The sequence below is a fragment of the Thunnus maccoyii genome, chromosome 2, assembly GCF_910596095.1.
Source record: "Thunnus maccoyii chromosome 2, fThuMac1.1, whole genome shotgun sequence".
In the NCBI taxonomy this organism is placed as follows: domain Eukaryota; kingdom Metazoa; phylum Chordata; class Actinopteri; order Scombriformes; family Scombridae; genus Thunnus; species Thunnus maccoyii.
Window position 1 is genome coordinate 1612536 of NC_056534.1, and position 24188 is coordinate 1636723.

Below are 24188 nucleotides of genomic sequence, written 5' to 3' on the forward strand. Positions count from 1 at the left end.
TGCTGTACATTTACTGCCAGACTGACAACTTACTACTAACCTTTTCCCCTGCCCCGCACGCATCCACCGTCACTTTCCTGCCGGTCGCTCTTTCCCACTTGCTGCGAAAACATACTACATAATATTCCTATTCCTAAACAGGGTTATGCTACCAATAGTTTCCTAGGTAACAACACAGCAGTTGACTCACATTTTAGAACAGCGCTGCACAGAGACTCCCAAATGCTTTTGATTTCCAAATGAATGGATATTATTGAGAAACACAGATTCAGTAAACGTTGAGTACAGTTAGACCCAGCAGTCTCCATTAGGTTGGGCGAGTTCAAAGTTGTGAAAACAATGAGGGTGTTTTGAATACACCCCCGTTTCTTAATTTGTTAGTCTGTCCCTCCTGCCGCAAGAAATAATGGATTAATCCTGAAAAGCTATTGATGTAGCACTTTTCTCCTTATGAAAGTAACATGGCAATTATTCGACCAATGAGAATTTGGTCGGACGAGACCATATTGACCAATCAATCGACCAGTCGACCAGGAGACTATAATATAATAACATTTATGTAAATAAAAAGCAGGAGAACCAGTCACAGCTGATCAGATCACTATTTATGATCCTAAAGTCGATACACAGATTAATGATTGTATAAATAAACTTCACAGTGTTTCAGGTGGAGAGTCGTGGAGAGAAATATCAGTGAGTTCTGAGTTTAGATTTGTTCAGTTTAGACTTTGTGTTTGCATGTGGTCATGGTGAGAGTGTGTTAACTTTGAATCTGTTTAAAGTTCACCTAAATTTAAAAAAAAATCACATTTTCTGTCTTCTTTCTAGTGGTGTCAGTCCAGACAGATTTGGTTTTATGTGTCCATGTTCTGAGCAATTTGTCTCCATCCTGATATGATGCAGGTGAATGAATTTAGTGTCTCTGTCGCTGTTTTAATGTGTTGCAGAAGTCTACGTGTCAGCTGCAGTAACAGGATGTGGAGGGTCAGTGTGGAAAAGTTATGACTGCATTTCCTGGGTGTGGTGACATGACATCCTGGTCTACTTTTTACCAATCATGTTCTTTCTCTCTTGCAGGAGGAACTGTGAAGTTTAGTTCCTGTTTGAGGTGTAATCACTCTTCGTGTTCTCATAAAGACTCCACAGATTCAGTTCTCTCAGTCTGCAGGAGAATCTACAATCAACAAGACTTCAGTTGTTGTTTCTCTGTGAGTGTTAAATACATTTCTATCTCTTCACTGTTTCAAGGAGTGGACGACCTCATTCAAGCTAACCAACCTATCTGATGTTGTAGTGGAGTGTTGAGTCCTGTAGCATTAATGTCATTAACTCTGCTGAGACAGTATGAGACCTTTTGTTTACAAAAATATGGAATCACCAAATGTGCTTGTTGGAAATCTTCCTGAACCTTTTCATGAAGAAAACAGAATTGTCATAATGTGTGCTATCTTCTTTATGATTCACCACACATTCATCAAACAATCTGACAAACTTCCTCAAACTGATATCATACAGTCTGACACAGATTCTGACAAAGATTTATTGGAACTGTCTCACACAGTGTGACTCACAATAAACTTACACAACTGATGTTGTTAAAGAGTCTAAAGGCACCTTTAGTCTCAGTGGCAGCTGGTTAATGTGAGGTGCCGCCCCCGTTCCAATTATCCAGAGAAGAAAGGCTGTTATGTTAAACATAAATTAATAATGTACAACAAAATAACTATGAAATAAAAAATGTTGTGTCTCGTAGTCATACCAGCATTAATTTAAAATTTGTTTTCAAATTTCATTTGGTTAATTTGGTGTGACACTTCCTGTTTGAGGGGCGCCGGCCAAATGAAACTGTGTTTCATTAGTCGTGCAACATGCCCTTGTTAACTTCCCCTCAGCATGTGACCTCAGGGAAATCCCTGTTGCCATGATGAGTGTTGTTTCAGTTCTCTTGAACTCTTCTCCTCTTCTTGAACTTTGTGAGATTGACCCTTCAAGGGCTGAGGATCTGTTAGTCGACTGTCTCTCCCTTTCCTGTGGTTTTGCTGTAACAAGGAAGACCTTGGGCCCTATTTTAACGATCTTGATGATGATCTTGATTATATAGTTATTTCAGGGGACTTTAATATTAATTTTGATAATCCGAATGACCATGATTCGAGAGAGTTCATAAGCCTTATGGAGGCTTTTGAGTTCTCTCAGCACGTGTCTGGACCCACCCACAACCAAGGTCACACTCTGGACCTGATTATTGCAAAGGTACTTAATATTACTGTAACCTCAATCAAGGATATTATTGTATCAGATATTTTTTGTATTTCTTTTGATGCCTCCTTTACTCCCAGAAAATGAATAAGGAAGCAAAACTGTGCAAAAACCCTAAATTGGTTTTGACACTGCCGAAGCCTTTACTAGCTCCATGTCCGATCTGGTATTGTCCACTTCAATATCTCCGGATGTTCTTGTAAACAACTTCAACTCGAAAGTAAAAAATCTTATTGACAAAGTTCCTCCCTTGAAAACAAAAAGCTGCTTGGACAAATGATATTTTTGTAAAACAACTAAAAAAGCAAAGTAGACGGGCAGAGCGTAAATGGAGAGAAACCAAGCTGCAATGACATTTACAAAGATTGCCTCATCAATTATAACAAGGCAAAATCAAAATCTAAAATCAGAAATAATAATATGAATAACACACAAGTGCTGTTCTCCACAGATGATCGGCTCATCAATCCATCATCTTCGACCCACCCTGACCTACTATAAAATACAGGGAATTTGCAACGTTTTTCAACAGCAAGATCACCACCATCAGAAAAACATAAGTTCTTTTAGTTTTGGCAAAGAAGATGTGTTACCTACTCACAAGAATAGGACTTGTGATATGTCAAATTTTGCTCCTGTGGACTCAGGCATCCACAGCACTGGAGGATGCGGTGCTGATGCTCAAGTCCTCCACCTGCTGTCTCGACCCATTTCCTACAACCTTTTTTAAAACTGTTTCTAACTGTTTAAATATGGAGATACTACAAATTGCCAACTACTCCCTCCAGTCCACACTTTTTCCAAGTGCTCTTAAAACTGCTGTCATAAAACCTTTGCTTAAAAAAGAACAATCTAGTTCCCTCAAACATGAGTAACTACAGACCAATCTCAAATTTCCCGTTTCTCAGTAAGATCCTCGAAAAAATTGTGTATAATCAACTGAATAGCTACATAACAAAAAATGAACTGTTTGATGTTTTTCAATCTGGTTTTGATCCCACCACAACACAGAAACTTCCCTTATTAAAGTTGTAAATGATCTCCGCATAAACACAGCCTCTGGTAAACTCTCAAACCTCGTACTCTTAGTTCTCAGAGCCATGTTCGACACTGTCATTCATGGGATTTTGCTAGACAGACTACAAAACTGGGTGGGATTGTCTGGTCCTGTTCTAAATTGGTTCAGAACCTACCTACTAGACAGGAATTTCTATGTCTCTATGTCATTGAAAACTTTGCATCTGATAAAGTTGTTGTGGCGTGGGGTTCCACAAAGCTCAATCCTTGGTCCACTCCTGTTCAATTTATATATGTTTCTACTTGGGCACATCATAAAGAAACACAATATACAATACCACAATTATGCAGATGACACGCAACTTTACATCTCCCTCTCTCCTGATGATTTGAGCCCTATGGAAACACTGATTAAATGCATCAAGGGCATTAACACATGGATGAACCAGCATTTCCTGCAACTAAATAGTGACAAAACAGAAGTTATTATTATAGGTGTAAAAGCAGTGAGAGGAAATTGCAGACTCGACTATTGCAGTGGTGTCTTTTCTGGACTCCCCCGAAAAACTGTTAAGCGACTGCAGCTTATACAGAATGTTTTGCACATATTTAAACTGGGACTAAGAAAAGTGCACTGTCTGCTCCTGTTGTAATCTGAATCATTATGCAATTTAATTACCTATGCATCCATTTATGCAAGCGTATGTTTGCTTACTTTTATGTATGATAATATGTATGTTCATATTTTGTCTTTGTAATTGTATTGCTTTCTGTATGAAATGTGCTCTATAAATAAATTTGACTTCACTTGACTTTGACTAGCGTTTCATACACTGTCCAGCCATATACTTGGTTTTGACCTAGTCTTGTTTAATTTTCATGTGCAATGTACTCATGTAATTCTTAACTGTTTGTACATTACATGTGCGATTCATTTATAATTTTCCAATGTTTTTGGTAGGTGATGTTTGGACTCAAAAGCAAGACTCAGCCACAGAGAACATCTGGCTGTGGACTGGTGTTTATGGAAATGGCAAGTCCTTCATGTTGAAAATATTCTGGGATTTTAACAGGGAGAAATGAAGACGAAGGAGGACCTACTGAACACTCTGGAGGATTTGAAAGACGAGGAATTCAAGAAATTCAAATGGTTTTTGGAGCAGCCTGATATCCTGGAAGACCATCAAGCCATCAAAGCATGCAAGCTGGAGAAGGCAGAGAGATGGGACACCGTGGATCTGATGGTGCAGACCTACCAACTTCCTGGAGCTGTGGAGGTGACCAAGAAGCTTTTAAAGAAGATCAACAGGAATAATCTGCTGCAGAGTTTATCAGACAGCAGCTCAGGACCAGAAGGTCAGTCACAGGAAGAGAGAAACATGATGTCACTGCAGGGTGAGAGGTGCATTTTGATACTGCAATGATCTTATGCAAACAAGATATTAACTTGTTTGAATAAGATGCCATCTCTCACATTCAGACTGTGGAGGTCAGACAGAAACGCTACGTTCATGTTATTTTTTTTGTTTTAAGACTGATTAACACAAACATTTCTGCTTTCACTGACAGTGGAAAAGTCTTCACTTTCACTATCATGCCACAGGAATGAAGCACTTGAAAGCGCAATACATAAATCAGCCACTTTATTCGTCTATAGGTATAGATTTGAAAAACAGCAGAGCAATGAAAAACATTAGCAGCTTTGGGCCCTACTCACTTTGGAAAGTATTTCCAGGATGTTTCCTGTTGTCCCACAGTGAGGAAAAGGAGCCATAAAACAGCATAAAGACAAGATAAACAGAAACAAAACAAGTTAACAATTCTTCATTAATAAGGGCTGAGTGACAAACCTAATTTAAAGAGTGAATACTCAACAAAAGAGTGAGAAATGTCAAAGTTAATTGTATACAGAGGCAAGTTAGACAGAATTTGAAGGGCTAAAATAAGAGATTGGTTAATGAAACGTTCCAATATATGTATGCAAGTATGTTGACAATGTATAGAGGCAGACATACACATTTATTGTTATTACTGCCTTTGTGTTTTTTTTGTAATTAACCTGCTTACGTTCCATCTATGTTGTTAGTTTTATCTGCAAGCCTATAAATACCATCTCTAGAGTAAAGTAGGGGTGGGAATCTTGGTATTCCACTGACCTGCAATCTGAAACAAGCTAACGGGTGTTGATGAAGGTCACTGTCTGACCAACAGAAAAGACAAAAGTGTGTGAGAGTATAACAGTTTCATGTGGAAGCATCTTCCAGTCTTCTGAAATCAACTTCTGAAGTCATTTACTGACCAACATCACTGCTTCAGTGTTTGTTGTAAAAACACCAGTTAGTGAGTGATGGAGGAAGAGGGGAAAGTGAGATGTGCTCACAGGGCACTGACCTCTCAGCGGAGTTCCACCTTTTTCATTCATTCAACATAAAGCTACTTATTAACATTGTGTTACGTCCCCAGTCTAACATGTTTAGAGCCCCCGCTTTTCCCAGGCCCAAGAACGGTCAGCCTGACAACCATCAAAGTTCTCTGTAGCAGTTTATTTTGCAGAACTTCGGAGTTGAGCAAAACAACAAACAAAACTAAACTAAACCCCCACCCTAAACTTCCCTATCGAAAAACAAAATAGAAACAAAAGACAAGGCATAATCTAACTCCTACTCAAGAAAAACAGGAGAAAAAGGTTCACACAAAAAAAGGGCTTCTCACTCCTACGAATTAAACTGCTACCTAAGTTTGTGCAAATATTTACAATGTACAAGAACTCTCATCTAATGGAGAAGAGCCTGCCTAGCACTTTACCACCCACACACCCACACCTACACCCACACCTACACCCACACCCACACCCACACCCACACCCACACCCACACACACACACACACACACACACACACACACACACACACACACACACACACACACACACGACTAGCAGGATGGTCCTCCATTGCAAGAGCCGGCATCAGCTGGTGTTTAAATCATCCGTTCTGGCCAATAAGCTGTCCCGGCATCCAGGCCAATCAGGGAGCACCACCTGCACGCAATCAGACATGCACACACTAGAGGGGTAAGGAAGAGAGAGAGCGGTTATTGTAAAAATAGAAATACAGATGACCTGCAGGAGCAAAAAACACAATAGTGACCGAGGGTCATAACACATTGTTACAAAAATCTATGTTTTGGCTCAGAAGTGACTAATAGGGGATGAGGACCTGTGACCCCTAACATCTCTCTGTCTCTAATTTACTTAATTTGATGCAAAATATTTGCACAAGCCCCTGTTGCAATTGTACTGCATGATACAACATAGAAATTATGTAAAAATGACAAATGGTCAATAAAAATGATCAATTCAAAAGGCAAATATAAGACACTGAATCAATCTCTCAGTTCTCAATTCAAATCAGCTTTATCGGCATGAATGCTGTTAAGTTATTGTCAAAGCTAAATTGCATATTATTACATTTTACTGATTATTAATTATCTCTCTCTCAGTGGATGTCAGCGATGCCTGGGAGACTTCAGAGAACAGGGGACCTTCCTCCTCTCAGACTCGTCCTCCTTGTCATCTTCATCCTGTACCTGAACTTCCCTCACACACCAGTCAGAGTGAAGGTAAAGCTGCTGTAATCTCTGGATTGTATTTGTTGGTATATTTGTTGGTGTAGTTTCCACATTGTTAACAGATGATAACTGGAGTTCTTAAGTTAAAAACACTGCAGCAGATTTAGTGGCTGCAAATCAGAACTGTGGCTCATTAACATCACAAATCTTTCTGTGTTGATGCAAAATTTTGTGTCCCGCATGCTAATTTAATGCAGGGTTAATAAATTTCCAAATTATGTCTCTCTGTTTCTCTTTGTGTCAGACGATATCAATGATGATGAGGAGGCTTCAGAGAACAGAAAACTTTCCTCCTTTCAGCTTCTGACTGACAGCAGTCAGAGCGAAGGTAAAGCTGCTCAAAGCTGCACATGCTCAGTGGCGTCTGCCTTACACAGAACTACTCTCTAGGGACTGAAAACCTGATCGCTGTTATTAGTCTTTTGAGCTGTTTCTAAACAAACTAATGTGACCAAACTCTTCATAATGAAGGAACATGTCACCCAGTGCAGCTTTGTGACTGCCATGTTTTTAATAGTTTTTGGACAACAATGGAGGTCTACAGCACAGAGGAATAAGATATATCAGACTCTGAATACACACACAATACTTTTTAGTAGATCAGTTCATTGTTGGTTTAGATCCAAACATGAGATTTGCTGTTAAAATGGTTTCTGCCTAGAGATAACCAATACCCCCTGCTGGTGTGGATAAGGTACCGACAGAAGGTTGTCCTCTTCCTCTGACTGAAGTATCGAACGTAGTTCCCAAAATCTACACGCTCGACCCTCCAAGCCTTGCTTAGGGAACCAGATTCACAGTTATCACAGTGGCAATGGTTTTTATCTTTTGTTGTGATGATCACGAGGTTAACAGTCAAATATGGCATTCATGTAATAAAGACCACCAGGAATGTATGTGATTGGCCCATGCAGCACCTTTCTGGATGGCATCACATTGCAGCAAAAGTTGGGCCCAGTTCTACTTTTTTTGAACAGCAGTGTTTTTCTGAGCCATCTGCAATGGCGCCCTCACTGCACAACGCACTGCCCCCATTCAAATAAAGGAGGAGAGAGGGAAAGGAGAGGGCTGCCTTTTTTCATGCAGAGCATAGATTTGTCTGTATGCCCCTTAATACTTTGTTTTTTCTATTTATGTTTGATACAGATGTGATGGTTCCTGTACCAGAGCCAAAACCCATCACATATTACCAACACATGCTTAAATTAAACCTCCAAGACAGATTTATGTGTGCACAAGAGGGTTGGATGGCGGATAAGCAACGTCTTGATCATGTCTACACAGAGCTGTACATCACAGCTGGTGGTGACGTACATATCAACACACAGCATGAGGTCAGACAGATTGAAATGGCAGCGAAGCCAGCAGAAACAGAGAAACCAATCAAACCCTGTGACATGTTCAAACACCCTTCTGGAGAATACAGACCTATAAGAACAGTTTTGACCAATGGAATCGCAGGAATTGGAAAGACATTCCTTGTACATAAGTTTGTGTTGGACTGGGCTGAAGGAAGGGCTAATCAAGATGTGCATCTCATTTTTCCCTTCACCTTCCGTGATCTGAATCCACTGAAGGGAGAAAAGATTAGTTTGGCTGAGCTCATTCATGAATGCATCCCAGAAACTATAGACATCAAGGAGGAGGCTCTAAATCACATCTTTACAACTCTACAGTCATCAGGAAACACCAACTATGACAAGAGCAAATACAAGCTTCTGTTTGTTTTGGATGGACTGGATGAGAGCCGCCTTCAACTGGACTTAAATAGCAACGACATTCGCTCCACTGATGTAAGAAAGCCAACTAGAATAGAAGTATTGCTGTGGAAACTCATCAATGGGAAACTGCTACGCTCAGCTCGCATCTGGATAACCACACGACCTGCAGCAGCCAGTCAGATTCCTCGAGATTTTGTCAACAGCATGACAGAGGTCAGAGGGTTCACTGACCCGCAGAAAGAAGAGTACTTCAGGAAGAGATACAGAAATGAGCAGCAGGCCAAAACAATCATCTCCCACATCAAGACATCACGAAGCCTCCACATCATGTGCCACATCCCAGTCTTCTGCTGGATTACTGCTATAGTTCTGGAGGATGTGTTAAAAAGCAGAGAGGGAGGAGAGCTGCCCAAAACCCTGACTGAGATGTACGCAGAATTCCTGGTGTTTCAGATTGATCGGACAAAAGAAAAATATGGCCTAGAAAAGTGCATTCAGTACATTAAGTCATTAGCAAAACTGGCTTTCCACCAGTTGGAAAAGGGCAACCTGATCTTCTACGAGAAAGACCTCAGAGAGAGTGGCATTGATTTCAATGAGGCCTCAGTGTGCTCAGGAGTGTTCACACAGATCTTTAAAGAGGAACGTGGGAAGAAGAATGACAAAAAGATGTTCAGCTTTGTCCATCTGAGTGTTCAGGAGTTTCTTGCTGCTCTCCATGTGAAAATGTCACTCATCAACAGCAACAAAAATGTGATGCCTTTTCCACGACCAACAGTCCAAAACGTGCAACTACTTGTAAGGAAAACCTCTACAAAGAAAATCCACAGTATTTCCATTGACAAGGCCTTACAAAGTCCAAATGGACATCTGGACCTGTTCCTTCGCTTCCTCCTAGGCCTTTCACTGCAGACCAATCTTGATAAACTAGAAGACCTGCTGACAAAGAGAGAAGGTAGCTCAGAGACCAATCAGGAAACAGTCTGGTACATCAAAAAGAAGATCAGTGAGAACCTGTCTGCAGAGAGAAGCATAAATCTGTTCCACTGTCTGAATGAACTGAATGATCATTCTCTAGTGGAGGAGATCCAACAGTACCTCAGTTCAGGAAGTCTCTCCACAGATGAACTGTCTCCTGCTCAGTGGTCAGCTCTGGTCTTCATCTTACTGTCATCAGAGAACGATCTGGATGTGTTTGACCTGAAGAAATATTCTGCTTCAGAGGAGGTTCTTCTGAGGCTGCTGCCAGTGGTCAAAGCCTCCAACAAAGCTCTGTAGGTGCTCAGATAACTGCAAATACTAACTCTATCACATGTGTAGGTTTGCTCTCAACTAATGAATGTCTTGGTGTGTTCAGACCAAATGCAAAGCAAATATTTGTGTGGTGTGATTACACACAAAATCGATGTAAAGACATGCACCAGTTGAAAATGTTTTAACTTCAGCAACAGATTTGCACATATCACAGGGCTTTATGAATGTACTTCATGAACATAAAGAGGAGAGGGGAACAGGAGAGAGACTGGGACAGAAAGAACTGGAGTTCCTGGTGAGTTCTGAGTTCATTCAGAGGTCAAACTGAACACAAACACAAAGAGACACTCCCTCAGACATGGTTGGTGCCTTCTTTTGCTAGCTATCTTACAGCTAATGTACAATAATGCATGTTGGCTGTTTGGGGTGAATAAACACAAATGATTCAGTGGTCCAACTTGCACAAGTAACGTGAGGCAAAAATTTGCTTTGCACTTGGTCTGAGCACACCATTTGTCAACTAATAGTAATACAATTTAGTCAACTAATTGATTAGTTAGTTTATTTTTAAAGATTTAGTAGTTTGTGTCTTCAGTCTTATATCTCAACAGATGAAAACAGCCATGCAAAAATGATCTGTTACAATCTGTTCTCTCACTGATTCACCAGAGGATATTTGTGTTAATTGTTATGATCCGAGAGATGTGAGTATAGTTTTTCAAGTAATGATCTTTGGTTGTATCCAATGTCAGTTTTCTATAAAAAACGTAATGACTAAAAGTTTCTTAAGGCCCTTTCAGACATGCTCTTTTATGTTAATCTGATCTCAGTTTAACATGTTGATCTGGTGTCTGAATAAGCAACCAAGTTACTTTTAAGCAAAAATAACAACAGAAATCTTACAGGTCTGTCGGAGTAACATTTCTATAACTTTTTGAACACATGTCTGTGCTAAAATCCTCTGAGTCTTCATCTCTGATGTACAAATAAAATAGACTATGAAACACTGTGAAAGAGACAATTTGAGGAGATTCTTCTCATATAAGATCAGTCAATTTCCCTGAAAAACCCCTCACAGAGCCATAATAATAATCTGAGAAGTACTCTTTTCGTGTATTTTACTTTTTTTTATAACAACTGCATGGATGAATAAATGAATATCCAACAAGAGCTAATAGGAATTAAACTTCACTGCTTGTGCATATGGGACTTTATAAAAGAGGCAGCAGAATTGGCTCTCTAATGATGTTAAATGATGAAATGTAGAAACAGGGTGGTGCGCTCTATTTAAGAATTTAACAGCAAAATAAGTTAACCCATCAAAATAACCCATCACCCACCCTGATCACAACATTTTCAACTCACAGCTGCTCTCTCTGCCAAGTATTGCACGATAATTAGTGTCTCTTTTTCCATACATCTTGTCTGAATAGATAGATAGATGAATAGATACAGTGCATTCAGAAAGTATTCAGACCCCTTCACTTTTCATATTTTGTTATGTTGCAGCCTTATGCTAAAATTGTTTAAATTATGCTGAATTGTATGCTGAATTTATTGATTGATAGGATAAGTAAGTAAAACTTTATTTATATAGCACCTTTTTTTAACGCAGGTTAGCAGAACTTTACATTGACATTGGCACACATAGAAAAGAGGACAAGAAAACCATAAAAGACACATTCAAGAACACATACAGGCATCACACACATACGAACACAGCAAGCATACAGTCATCACCAAGAGCACACGCTTGAATTTATCGAATGTTATGGGAAAGCCATTCTAAAAAAGTAGGTTTTCAAGTGTTTTTTGAAACAGTCAACAGACTCAGCTGATCTGATGGAAGTGGGGAGATGTGCCAGGGCAGCAAAAGCACAGTCGCCTTTGGTTTTTAGTTTGGCACGTGGTACGGCCAACAGTATTTTGGGTTGGAAGACCTAAGTGACCACTTGGTAGTATAAGGGCTTAGTAGCTTGGAAATGTAGACAGGAGCTAAAGTGTGTAAGGCCTTATAAGTGGTTAAAAGAATCTTGAAGTCAATCCTGAGCTTCACTGGCAGCCAATGCAGTGAGGCTAAAACAGGAGAGATGTGAGATATACGGCCAGTCCTAGTTAATAGCTTAGCTTCTGCATTTTGTACAAGCTGAAGATGTGACAGGGCGTCTTGGCTAAGGCAAGTGAAAAGGGAATTGCAGTAATTGAGGCAGGAAAAAATTAAGGCATCAATGACATGTGCTAAGTCAGAGGTTGACAATAATGGTTTGATTTTTGCAATGATCCTGAGCTGAAAAAAGCAGGATTGAACCATTTTATTGACATGATGTTCAAATTTCAATTTAGGGTCAAATACAATGTCAAGATTCCTGGCGTGAATGATGCCTTCAGCAGTATTTTCAGGGCCAAAAATGAGAAGCTCAGTTTTGTCAGAATTTAGTTGAAGAAAGTTGATAGACATCCAGTCTTTTATCACAGCTAAACAGCTGAGGAGAGTATTTAGGTTGCTAAAATCAACTGGTTTTACTGAAAAATAGCCCCTTGAGATGTAGCATCTCATTTTTGAGGGGGTCTTATAGACACAAATACACAATTATAAAACACATACATACAAACAAAAACAGCATTACATAACAAGCATACACAACAAATGCAGATACAGAAATCCCGCTCACCCTCTCCCATCCACACCGTCAGCCCTCAGCTGTTGTACAAGAAAAATAGGATCCAAAGACCTGGACATTAAATCAATTACATCAACATAGAGAGCAATTGAAGCAGTTTGTCTACAGTTTATTTGTAACACAAATAGACTGAGGATTGTAAGTACACACAAATTAAAAGCAAAAACAGTTTGTTTTACGATGAGAAAATAAAGATGTCCTGAAGCAGTGTAAAGAGGTAATAGATCTCAGAAAAAGAGGAAGATTATTCCAGTTGGATGGAGTTTTATATTGGAAGGACCTGCGTCTGACTTCTTTGAAAAGTGGATATGAGTGGATATGAAGATCTACATGGAACCAAAAACTGTTTCAAATAGAAAGGACAATTAAAGTAAACACATTTGAAGATTAACTGAACCCAGTGAACTTGCCTTCTAGATTTAGGCTGCAGCCAATTGAAACAATGGTGAATTCTATATGGACACTTCAAAACAAATCTACATAGAGAATTATAGAAGACATTAAGGGGCAAAAGATAAATGTCAGAGGTGTTCTGATAGACAATGTCAGCATAATAATAGGTCAACTGAGAAATTATTCTTTTTCTGACTTGAAATTTAAAACAATTAATTGATCGATAAAGTGAACTAAGACAGATATGTTCTTTAATTAAATAAGAAAATAAAATCAATGTGGGACTTAAAGGAGAGTTCAGGGTCAATTCCAAGATATTTGAGCGAGTCAGCTTTCTCAAAGGGTAACCAATCATTAAGATTAATATGCAAATCAAAGGGTTATTGAACGACTGTGTCTTGTGCCAAACACTTTGCAGGACTTCTTATTCAATATGAGTTTGTTGTTATGAAACCAGTTTTAGACCAAGTTAAAATTGAACTGTAAAGAATTCTGGGTTTGTAATATATGAGGGTTAGAAGTGTAAATAACTGTCATCAACATAGAGATGAACAAGACAGTTTGAGCATATTTGAGGTAAGTCATTAATAAAAATAGAAGAAAAAGTGGTCCCATGGTGGAACCTTGTGGAACACCCTCTTCACCAATTAAATAGTCAGACTGAGAACCCTGAAACACAACACACTGAAATCTATTATAAAGATTGGCATTAAACCAGAGGAGAGCATTTTGAGTTAAACCAATTGAATAGAGCTTATCAAGGAGGAGGTAGTGATCAACCATATCAAAAGCCTTAGAAAGATCGATAAAAATTGCACCTGTGAGTTGGCCTTTATCAAAGCAAGAGAACACATCTTTGGTGATATGTAGAAGAGCGGTGGTGGTGGAAAAGTTAGGTCTGAAACCTGATTGGGATGGAGATAAAATATTAAACAGATTAATGTACTGTGATTATTGATTAAAAGTAAGTTTCTCAAAGATTTTAGCAATAGTACAAATCATAGAAACTGAATGATAATTATTCACATTGGATGGATCCACCTTTTAAAAGAGGGGTAACTCTGGCATATTTCCATATGTGAGTAGACAGACAAGTTAAATAAATCTGCAAGGGGATACATTATTACATGAATGGTAAGTTTAACAAATTTGGCTTCCACACTGTCTGGACCAGCACTACTACATTCTTTTAACTCACATACAGTATGAAAAAACTCAGTAGGCAGGATTTTTCTAAAGGAAAATTAACCATTGTAAGTAATGAAGTTTGAGGAACCAGCTGGACCATAGGAATTAAAGTGTTGGGAACCACAGATAAACAAGAAAATGCTGATTAAAAGCATGGGAAATAAGTAAAGGATCAGAAATAATTTTGTTATTAATTCGTACCTGGTTTATGAGGCTTTTGTTAGTTTTGTTGAGAATATGGTTCAAGTGATTCCGAACTGTCTAGGGCTATGAAAATCCTGAGAAAAGCTATCTCTATAGTAGTTGAATTTTGCATTCCTTGTTTTGGTCTTATATAAATTCCTCAAGTATCTGTAGGTTTCCCAGAATTTTTACACCAGCAATATTTTGCCCAGGCTTTATCCCTTTGTTTGGAAAGGCTGATAAGATATGAGCTGATCCAGGGTAAATGTCTGCCTTTAACTCCAATTGTTTTCATGGGAGCATGTTTATCAATTATGTTCGTAACTTCAGCATAAAAGAAGTTCCGTGCATCATCAACAAAAGGAATTAATTGAAATCTATCCCAGTTCATAGCAATTAAGTCTTGAATAAAACAATCTACATTAATATTATTGCATTGTCTTAGTCTCATATATTTAGGAGGAGAACTTGGAATTTTAATTTTTCAAACACAAAATATAATAGAGTGATCACTTATTATAACAATCTGACATAACACCAGATTTAATTATCCTTTCAGAGTAAGTGACAAGTATCCAATCCAACAGGGATGAATCCACTCTAGTAGGTTCATCAATTAACTGAGTGAGATTTACACTACCCAATAAATTTCTATCATTGGAGGAGGAATGATCAAGCCAATTATTATTGAAGACCCTATGATAATTTCATTATGCGTCTCAAGAGAATTAACAGTTGACAGAATACATTTTGTAGAGTCAGTTGGAGCAGAGGGAGGCCTATAAATGTTGCCAACAGTTAAATATTTGTTGTCATGAAGAATAATGTTAATGAAAAGACATTCAAAATTAACTGGCTCTACATTAGGAATGACAATTGAAGCACAGCTCCTAATATTAAGATGAATAACCTTTAAACCTTTAGCTGATTAAATTGTACCAATAGAAAAAGCAGCAACCAGCAGGACAGACAGACAAACACCATACGTACATACACACACACACACACACACAAACATGCACAAAACACAAAAAGAAATGAGTGGCAGGTAAACTAAAAGAGAGGAAATAACCACAGGCTCAGACTGCTACATAGCTTACGTATGGGCACAAAGGGAGGGCCCTGCTTATTCCAAATCAAGTGAAATAGATTATCCAAAAATCATGCAGATTATATTCAAATTGATATAAAAATATACATGGCTTCAGATATCCACAAAAAAGTGTAAATAACAAAAGAAAGAGATTTCATAACATCTAGAGGCAGAAATTAGCAAACATTCAATGTTCCAAGGTTTAACAACAATGGTTAGCCTACGACATTGCATCATTACGACAGTCTTGAACGGAACTGATGCCACTGGCATCAAAGTTTATGGTAAACACTGACTCACACACCATGGCATTATCACATTGTAGCATGTAGGCTAACTAAAATAAAGTTTGTAATGAAGTTCTTGTTTGCAAATAACAGAATAGAGAAGTAAACTGAAGTTACTGAAATAATATAGTCAATGTTCCAGTTACGCGCTGTGATCCAGGAGAAAAGAACTAAATTACATCAGTCAAGCAAACAAAATTAGGAGGTTAGCAGCTTGCAGGCTCTACTCACAATACTGTGTACAATACTGATCCTCTGTATCAATGACAAAAAGACATCACTTTAAAATAGATGAAGCCAGCGATGTTACATATTAATGTATATATTACTGTTACATGTTACCATTTAGACCATTTAGTTGACTTATTGACTGACAGAAGGAAACTCTAAAATAGTTTTTTACATTGTATACAAAAGATACAGGGTCACTGTTTTCCTTTATCACAAACTCTCTTTCAGGTTGAGTGGCTGTAATCTGTCAGAGAGAAGCTGTGATGCTTTGTCCTCAGTTCTCAGGTCCAAGTCCTCTAGTCTGAGAGAGCTGGACCTCAGTAACAACAACCTGCGGGATTCAGGAGTGAAACTGCTCTCTGCTGGACTGAAGAGTCCACACTGCACACTGGAGACTCTCAGGTCAGAATTCAACTTCAGTTTTGTAAATGGCTATTTAAATATCGCTGAACATACAGGTTAATGTCAATGAAGATTCCCAACATCTGAAGGATACACTATGGTGCTGACCTGCAAAAAAACCCCCAAAACACACACACACACAAAACAGGAAATGACTGAAGAAAATTCATTATTTTCTTCAATTCTTCAGCAATTGATGAAGTGTTTGTGTCTCCAGACTGTCAGGCTGTCTGATCACAGAAGACGGCTTCATTTGTCTGGACTCAGCTCTGAGATCCAACCCCTCCCATCTGAAAGAGCTGGATCTGAGCTACAATCATCCAGGAGACTCGGGATTGAAGCTGCTGTCTGCTGGACTGGAGGATCCATGCTGGAGACTGGACACTCTCAGGTATGAACAGACAACACAAGCTCACACACTGTTTCTCTGTTACACTGACAAGCTTAGGACTGTTAGTTCATAGTCTGTACCAGCAGCACTGCTGATAACAGTGAAGACTAACTGATGTGCTGAGATCATTTGGACAAGGGTTTGGGATTCCTCAACCAAGAAAATGTTATTTGACTAAAAACATACATTTTCACATAATTTGAGACTATTATCATTGCAATATTTATAAAAAAGAAAACACAGGTTATACTTTTTTTTTTTTTTTACCATGCAGTAGCAAGAAGAAAAATGAAACAAATACTCTCACTGATGGAGTTGATGTGAGAGATTGTGCTGTGTGCCATAAAAAACAATAATTACAAAATAACATTGGTTTAACAAGGTTTGAATGCATGTAAATTGCGATTTTCTCATCCTCCTATGGTCAGGGTGAAGCCACAGATGTACAGTACAGCTGTAGGGATGGGAATGGCTAGAATTTTATGTTGTGTTCACACCAAATGCGAAACAAATTTTTGCCCCACATTACTCATGCAAGTTTCAACATGAGAGTATTTATTTTTATTCATTTAAAATAGCACAAGTTTTGCTGCGGGATCATTTGTGTTTATTTGCGCTAGCCAGCAAGTTGCCTAGAACTGTGTTACCTTTTTGCAAACTGGACTTCCAGAGGAAGGGTGACTTATCTATACAGAGCTTGGGATTTAGCCAGATACCGGCAGACCTGTGAAGATAGGGGTCAGATTTGAAGATCTGAGCTATTCTCTTCCAAACTCAATGAATATGGGACAAAATAGGATGTGACTGATTCTGTGGGGCAGGTTTGGCTGTAATATAGATCATGGACATAAGAGGGGTGCAAATGGTGCTTTCGAGATGAAACCACGGGCAAAGATCACTGTGCTATATACCTAAGAGTGAAAATGTAATGGTAAATAACAAGTTAGGCACTCCTTTGTCCACAGGCCTCTGCAATTTTCGCAGGTTAGTAGTTGTCTAGGAGTAATGATGCTAGTTCCTTGGCATAAACTGTCTAAACCTGGTGCTTAACTTGAAGGTAAGTGCTTGATAACGTCAGTTATCTCCTCAATAGTAATGGGTGATTCAAGATGTTCGAGCTGGTCCTATGACAACGATGGAAGATTGAGAGTTGACAGAAAGGATGTAATGTCTTTTTGTCCACCTTTGACTCAGAGGTATAAAGTTTTAGATAACAGTCTCTAAAAGCCCCATTTATCTCCTTGGGATCAGGAAGGCGCCCATCATCCCTCCTGATGGCTGGAATAGTTAAATAAATGGTTAAATAGTTTAATTTATCTGGTGAGTAATCTACCAGCCTTGTCTCACTTCTCTAAGTATTTCTGTCCAGCATGAAAAAGAGAGAATTCTGCCCTTTGGGTCATAATTGAATTGAACTGGTGCTTCAGTCTAGTCAACCTGGTAAGATTTATAGATGATGTGTTTTTTTTCTAAGTTTGACTGTAATTCTGTTTTCCTTCTTCTTAAATGAAGAGTATTAATAATGTGACCCTTAAAAATTTGCGATCTAAGTGATTTCTTAATAAAAGGAATAACACCATAAAAGGAATACCGCAGACAGGATAACACCTTGATTTGTCTAATAAAAGGCTAGAGTTTAATCTCTGTCTAGTGGATATATCTGGTCTATTAAAGGACAGTATATGGAGAAATATTGGGCTATGGTCTGAAAGAAGTATATTACCAATGTCACTTGATACTATAGTGGATATGAATGACTGAGATACCAGGAAGAAATCTGTCCTAGAAATAAGCTATGGGGTGAAGAGAAGAATGTATAATCCCTTGATGATGGATTTTGTAGCCACCAAACATCTGCCAAATCAGACGCCTTAGACATATCTTTGAGCACCACTTATGCTCTACAAGTGCAGGCTGATAGAGAGCTATGATCTAATACTGGGTCCATTACTTCATTAAAATTGCCACCCATGATGATTGGATAGTCTCCCATATCATTGTTCTTCTCAGTCTTTATTCTTATTCCGTCTTCCGTATGTTTTTTGCCGCGTTTCAACTGCTGCATACTTTGTGCTATAAAAACCATTCAACTGTCAATCTGTGCAACTCATTCAGCAGATGTGTGCTAGTATTTTTCTGAAATGTAACATGTTTCAGTGATTTTATATAATTTTCTCAAACATTAAAATTTATAAGGGCAGTCTATGGGACGAACCATCCAACTGAGTTGGAACCTTGGTCACTTTGACACTCAACTGCTCGGAAGTCCCTTATCATACAGACGCCATTCAAACTGTAAAATGTTCACAAAACTTTGAACTTTCAAAGTTATCAGATTGTTTAGTGATATCTTTGGTAGTTTTTCAGCAATTTAGGTCTCACCAGTGTGTCATGTGATCAGGCACAGTGGAGAGCACAGATAATTTTAGACCAGAAATGTTTTTCTAAACTGCTGTCACTCCCACGATTTTAACTCCTGACGCACATATCTTGCCTCATTATGTTGCCACAAGCCTCCTCTCTCTCAAAATGTAAATACATTTCACATAGGACTTATTGTTTTTGAGATCTGAACCTTAATTGATAGAGAGTCCCTGTCATGTTCTCATTGACTGCAATACAGTCTGCAGGATGTGTGTCTTCTCTCACTGCAGTTTCTTAAACTTACAGATTCTCTCTTCCTTCAAACACTTTTTACACATATCATTCATTCTCATGTTAAACTAGTCTTGCTTTCACTAATGATGTACAAATCTCTGGGCCTCAAGCTCTAGTTTGAGACAAATACATTTTCATCATCAAAATGATGATCCTCTCATTTTTGAGAATGTCTGTTGGCTCAGTGGTTTAGAACACTGCTCTCATGATCAGCAATACCTTAGATGACAAGGTTGTGTGTTCAATACCTGCTCACTGCAGTGCTCCTCATAATATTGCCCTCATGTACAAAGTTGCCTCACATCTTTATCCTGTACCAGAATTCAGTTCCTCTCTAGCTTACCCTAACATTACTACCTAGAATATGGATTGATATGCTTGTTAAATACATCTTTTCCTGTGCCACAAAGTATGTGTGAGTAGTCCAGTGGTTTAAGAACTCCTTTTAGATCCAAAAGGTTGTGAGTTCGAGCCCTGCTTAGGGCAGAACTCGGTAGAGTTGAAGGATGAAGGAGTCCAGGTGATATCAATCTGCTTGCTGAGCTGCTGTTTTGTCAATTTCATTCAAGTGACAGGCTAAATACCAGAATGTGGCCTGACATTTATGTGTGACATGTTAGCTCAGTGCATAGCATGTCTGTCTTACAAACATGAGGGTGTAGGTTCAATTCCACCCATTGCTGATTTTAATCTTGCTAGATTTTTCAATAGTGTTCAGCTTCCAGTTATGCAATCTAAATTCGCTTTCAGCAATCACATGCAATTTCTACAGAAATTGCATTTTCTAGTTCTTATTCCGTATTCCGTACGTTTTTTGCCGTGTTTCAACCATTCAACTGGCAATCTGTACAACTCATTCAGCAGATGTGTGCTTGTATTTTTCTGAAATGTAACATGTTTCAGTGATTTTATATAATTTTTTTAAAACATTAAAATTTATAATGGCAGTTTATGGGATGAACCGTCCAACTGAGTTGGAACCTTGGTCACTTTGACACTCAACTGCTTGGAAGCCCCTTATCATACAGACACCATTCAAACTGTAAAAGGGGGACATACCAAATACTAAGATATTCTGAAATTTATATACATTTTTAAAAGTTTCAAATTTTCACTCAAATTGTAATGTGATATGTCATGTGTAATGTAAAAAATGTGAAACAAATGCAAAATAGGAGAATCTTGACTAGGGATGTGCTGAGGGTCCGGTATTTGTATTTGTATCTGTATTTTTTGAGGCAGCAAAATTATTTGTATTTGTATTTGAATAAAAGTGGAAAAAATAATAATAATATATAATATATAATACCAATAAGTGTTCATGAATAAACTACCTTATGAAGGAGGTCCCCACACCGAGTCTTGAACTGGAGTCTCCCAGATCATAGACGACTGCGCTGATTACTGAGCTAAAACCTCATTTGTCACCTCATTGCAGACAGACCTCTACCTATTTATACACCCATAACACAGAGACAGCACAGCGTGTAACATGTAGGGAAGAACTTCAAAGGTGATTATTGCTTTGCACTTTTCATTTATTGCCTATTTTTTACAACCGAACTTTGTGGAAAGGAGAAGGGGAACAACAGGTTATGGAGAGTCGCTTGGAAGCACTTTGCGTGTGTCAGTAGCTCAATTTTATCTGTGGGGAACACCCCCAACTCTGGGAGTGATGTCCAAATAAGGAAATGTGCGTCATGTAGCAGGTGGATGTAACCCCCCTCGTTGAGACCTGCTGATAGATGTAACAGCGGAGCAGAGGAGAGAGACTGAGATAGTGATGTACACCGACCTGCGCGCTGGTATTTGACAAATATTCATAAAAAAAACGACAACAACAAACCCCCCCCCCCACTATTTGTGCTTTGCAGAATAACGTATTTGTATTCGGGCACACCCCTAATCTTGACTAGTGGTCTCAGATTATTGGACCCCACTGTATATGTGACTAAATGTAAACAAAAGTTTATTAAACCTGACAGGGCCGGCCCAAGGATTTTGGTGGCCCTAAACAAGATTTTGTTTGTGGCCCCAAAAAACTCCCAGCGCAACCACCAAATCACACACACTGCTCATAACTGAATGAACACGAACAAAACAACGTCTTTTAAAATATATTAAAATTTGAACATCTGAGATACAATTAACAATTACAAAGTATTCAAAATAATAAATAATAAAGTCAATATATTTAAACCATAAAAAGCAACAAACTTGCACATTCAAGGTCTATAAAAAAAGACAACGACAAATGAACACCAATAAAACCAAAAATATTTTGCCAAATAAATAGCAATGAAAAATCAATCAATAAGAGTGAAAAATACTCTAAATAAAGTGAACACTAAGATTTGGATGCAATTCTGTCAGTTCCTTCTTCTGGACAAAGTCCAGCAGTTCAAATGCAGTCATCCTGTTTGTAACTGAGGAAGGTTTCTGATTTCCATAGCCAGCTCTCTCCCATAAATGTCGGCTTCCTCGCCACTCCTCAGTGTGTTCTCAAGCTCCTCACATTGTTTCTCCAATGCTTCATCATCCAAGGTCGGGAAGTTTAGCAGTACACCAAAGCTTTTAACTTTTCCAGGCGTTTCAAACACTGTAGACACAGTCATGTTGGAGGTGGATGTAGAAGGCTGTAGTACCTCTGTTATGACCTCTGCAGCTGCAGTCACATCAGAAGAGGGAGTAGATGCCTCTGAAGTCTCTGATGATGTCCCCTCAGCAGCAGTCATGTCAGCTGATGACGTAGACGGTCCTGGTGCAGTGTAAGTTCCTCCAAAATATTTCAGTAACACCCCTGAAAAGATTATATATCAGATAATTACGATTCTTTAAATATAGGCCGTGAGACATTACATAGGTATGTTATATGTATCTTCCAGACCAATTTATTAACCACACAACAAACGCAATTTTATCCAATTATGCAAATTATCCAATTATTATAACTATGTCCAAATACGATCTACAAAGATACAATTTAACATAGCTAGAAAGCTAATGGTTAGCCTGAAACACTTAAGGGTAATTTGGACACTTGATATGTTACATATTAAAATAATAAGTCAAAACACCAATTTAATGTTGCAAGAAAACATTGGTTGCTAGTTAACAAGGAAAGCTGGCCTTCATGAATTATAAATGATGCTTTCAATCCTACTCATGTTAGCTAGCAAGAAAATAGCAAGAAATCAAGCTTGTTCTAATAAAAAACATTTCAGCTAAAATAAATAATACTACTATATTCACTACTTTCTAGCCAGCTTGCCAAGTTAAAATTATTGTGGCTATGTTTAGTTTAATTCGTTCAAAAACATGACTTAAATGTTACAAGAAAAACGACTAACAAATTCATTCAAACAGATTCAATTAACAATAACATTCCTATATCCTGTGTTATTTTCCATCTCTATTTTCTCTTCTTTCGTCCTTGAGCACCACTCCTAAACTTTTTTAGGAGCCATTTATGCAACATTACTCGGTTCATCTAAAGAAGTTGCAAATGGAGATTTATTGCCGCATTAACCAGCAGCAGACTCAACAAGATGGCACTGCTACATAACAACAAACCGTTGACCAAACGTTAAGCCGCTAAGTTACCGTGGCAACACACTGAATTTCTTGCTACTGTTGCGGCTGTAAAACGATGGATAAATTGTTTTCAGCATCACACAACCCCCGTGAAACGACTCATCTCACTATCAGAATTTGATCCATTTGGACCGATAACCGTTGGAAAGAGCTGCATGACTGAATTATTTTATCCCCGTTCAAGTTAGCAGAGGGCTAACCGGAAGTTAGCTGCTCGGCCAGTGGACGTCTCTGGCATGCATTCATCCGGCCAGTACGGGAAAGTTGCCACAGATTTCAGATTTAAAAACTCTTTGTGTTATCTACAGAGAGATTTATCTGGTGGTGATAGTCTTAATCAGCGTTGTGTGAACTTGTTTGGCAAGGGCTTAAATGTAACAGACGTTCATTTATATGTAAAAGTCCCACACTACTCAACCAGAGTAACCAGTGAAGCAGCGTCCAGTTGTCCTGAGAGTGAATTTGTCAGGAAGAATAAGGCAACAGGTGGTGTGATCAGTGATGATGTGATCCAGTTTGAGCCAGCTCTGATGCTTCTTCACAGAATCCAAACATGCTGAAGCTGCTTTTATGTGTTTATAAATCCAGCTGTTTTGTCTTAATGTTGGATCTGAGTGAAGTTTTATGAAAATCATTGATGAGGAAACTTCTGAAGATTCATTCTGACTTTGTTTCTTCCTCCAGGGTGGATCACTGTGGGGAGCAGAGGCTGAAACCTGTTCCAGTGAGGTGTAAGTGTGTGTTCACTTTGATTCATGAAAACAAGGCAGCACATGTTAAAGTAGTTTAAATCAAAAGCTTGATTATCTGCATTCAATTCTCAGTTTGAAAGAAGCACCAAAAGATGAGTCAAGCATTTATCTAATTAAGAATCAATCTGTTAATAAAGCAACAAGTGAACCATCAGGTGTGTTAGATGATAAACTGCTGCTGTATTGTGTCTTGTTCTCTCCATCAGATTTCTCCGAACTCACACTGGACACAAACACAGTAAACACATACCTCAAACTCTCTGACAACAACAGGAAGGTGACATATGTGATAAAGGAGCTACCATATCCTGATTATCCAGAGAGGTTTGACTACTGGCATCAGCTGCTCTGTAGAGATGGTCTGACTGGTTGCTGCTATTGGGAGGCGGAGTGGAAAGGACTGGTTTATATATCAGTGAGTTACAGAGGAATCAGATGGAAAGGAGCTAGTGAT

At 38.6% G+C, this 24188-nt stretch overlaps 1 protein-coding gene across 1 annotated transcript in view; it reads left to right on the plus strand.

The window, feature by feature from the left end:
* Positions 1–669: 669 nt before the first annotated feature.
* The window catches only part of LOC121881510 (NACHT, LRR and PYD domains-containing protein 12-like), a 52244-nt gene continuing 28725 nt past the window's right edge, over positions 670–24188 (plus strand). The window contains exons 1-8 of the mRNA XM_042389337.1: positions 670–693; positions 948–984; positions 1078–1208; positions 4238–4632; positions 6778–6897; positions 7151–7234; positions 8053–9901; positions 16166–16339. Of these exons, the coding sequence (XP_042245271.1) occupies positions 4356–4632; positions 6778–6897; positions 7151–7234; positions 8053–9901; positions 16166–16339 (2504 nt within the window). The 5' untranslated portion in view covers positions 670–693; positions 948–984; positions 1078–1208; positions 4238–4355. The remainder of the gene's footprint in view (positions 694–947; positions 985–1077; positions 1209–4237; positions 4633–6777; positions 6898–7150; positions 7235–8052; positions 9902–16165; positions 16340–24188) is intronic.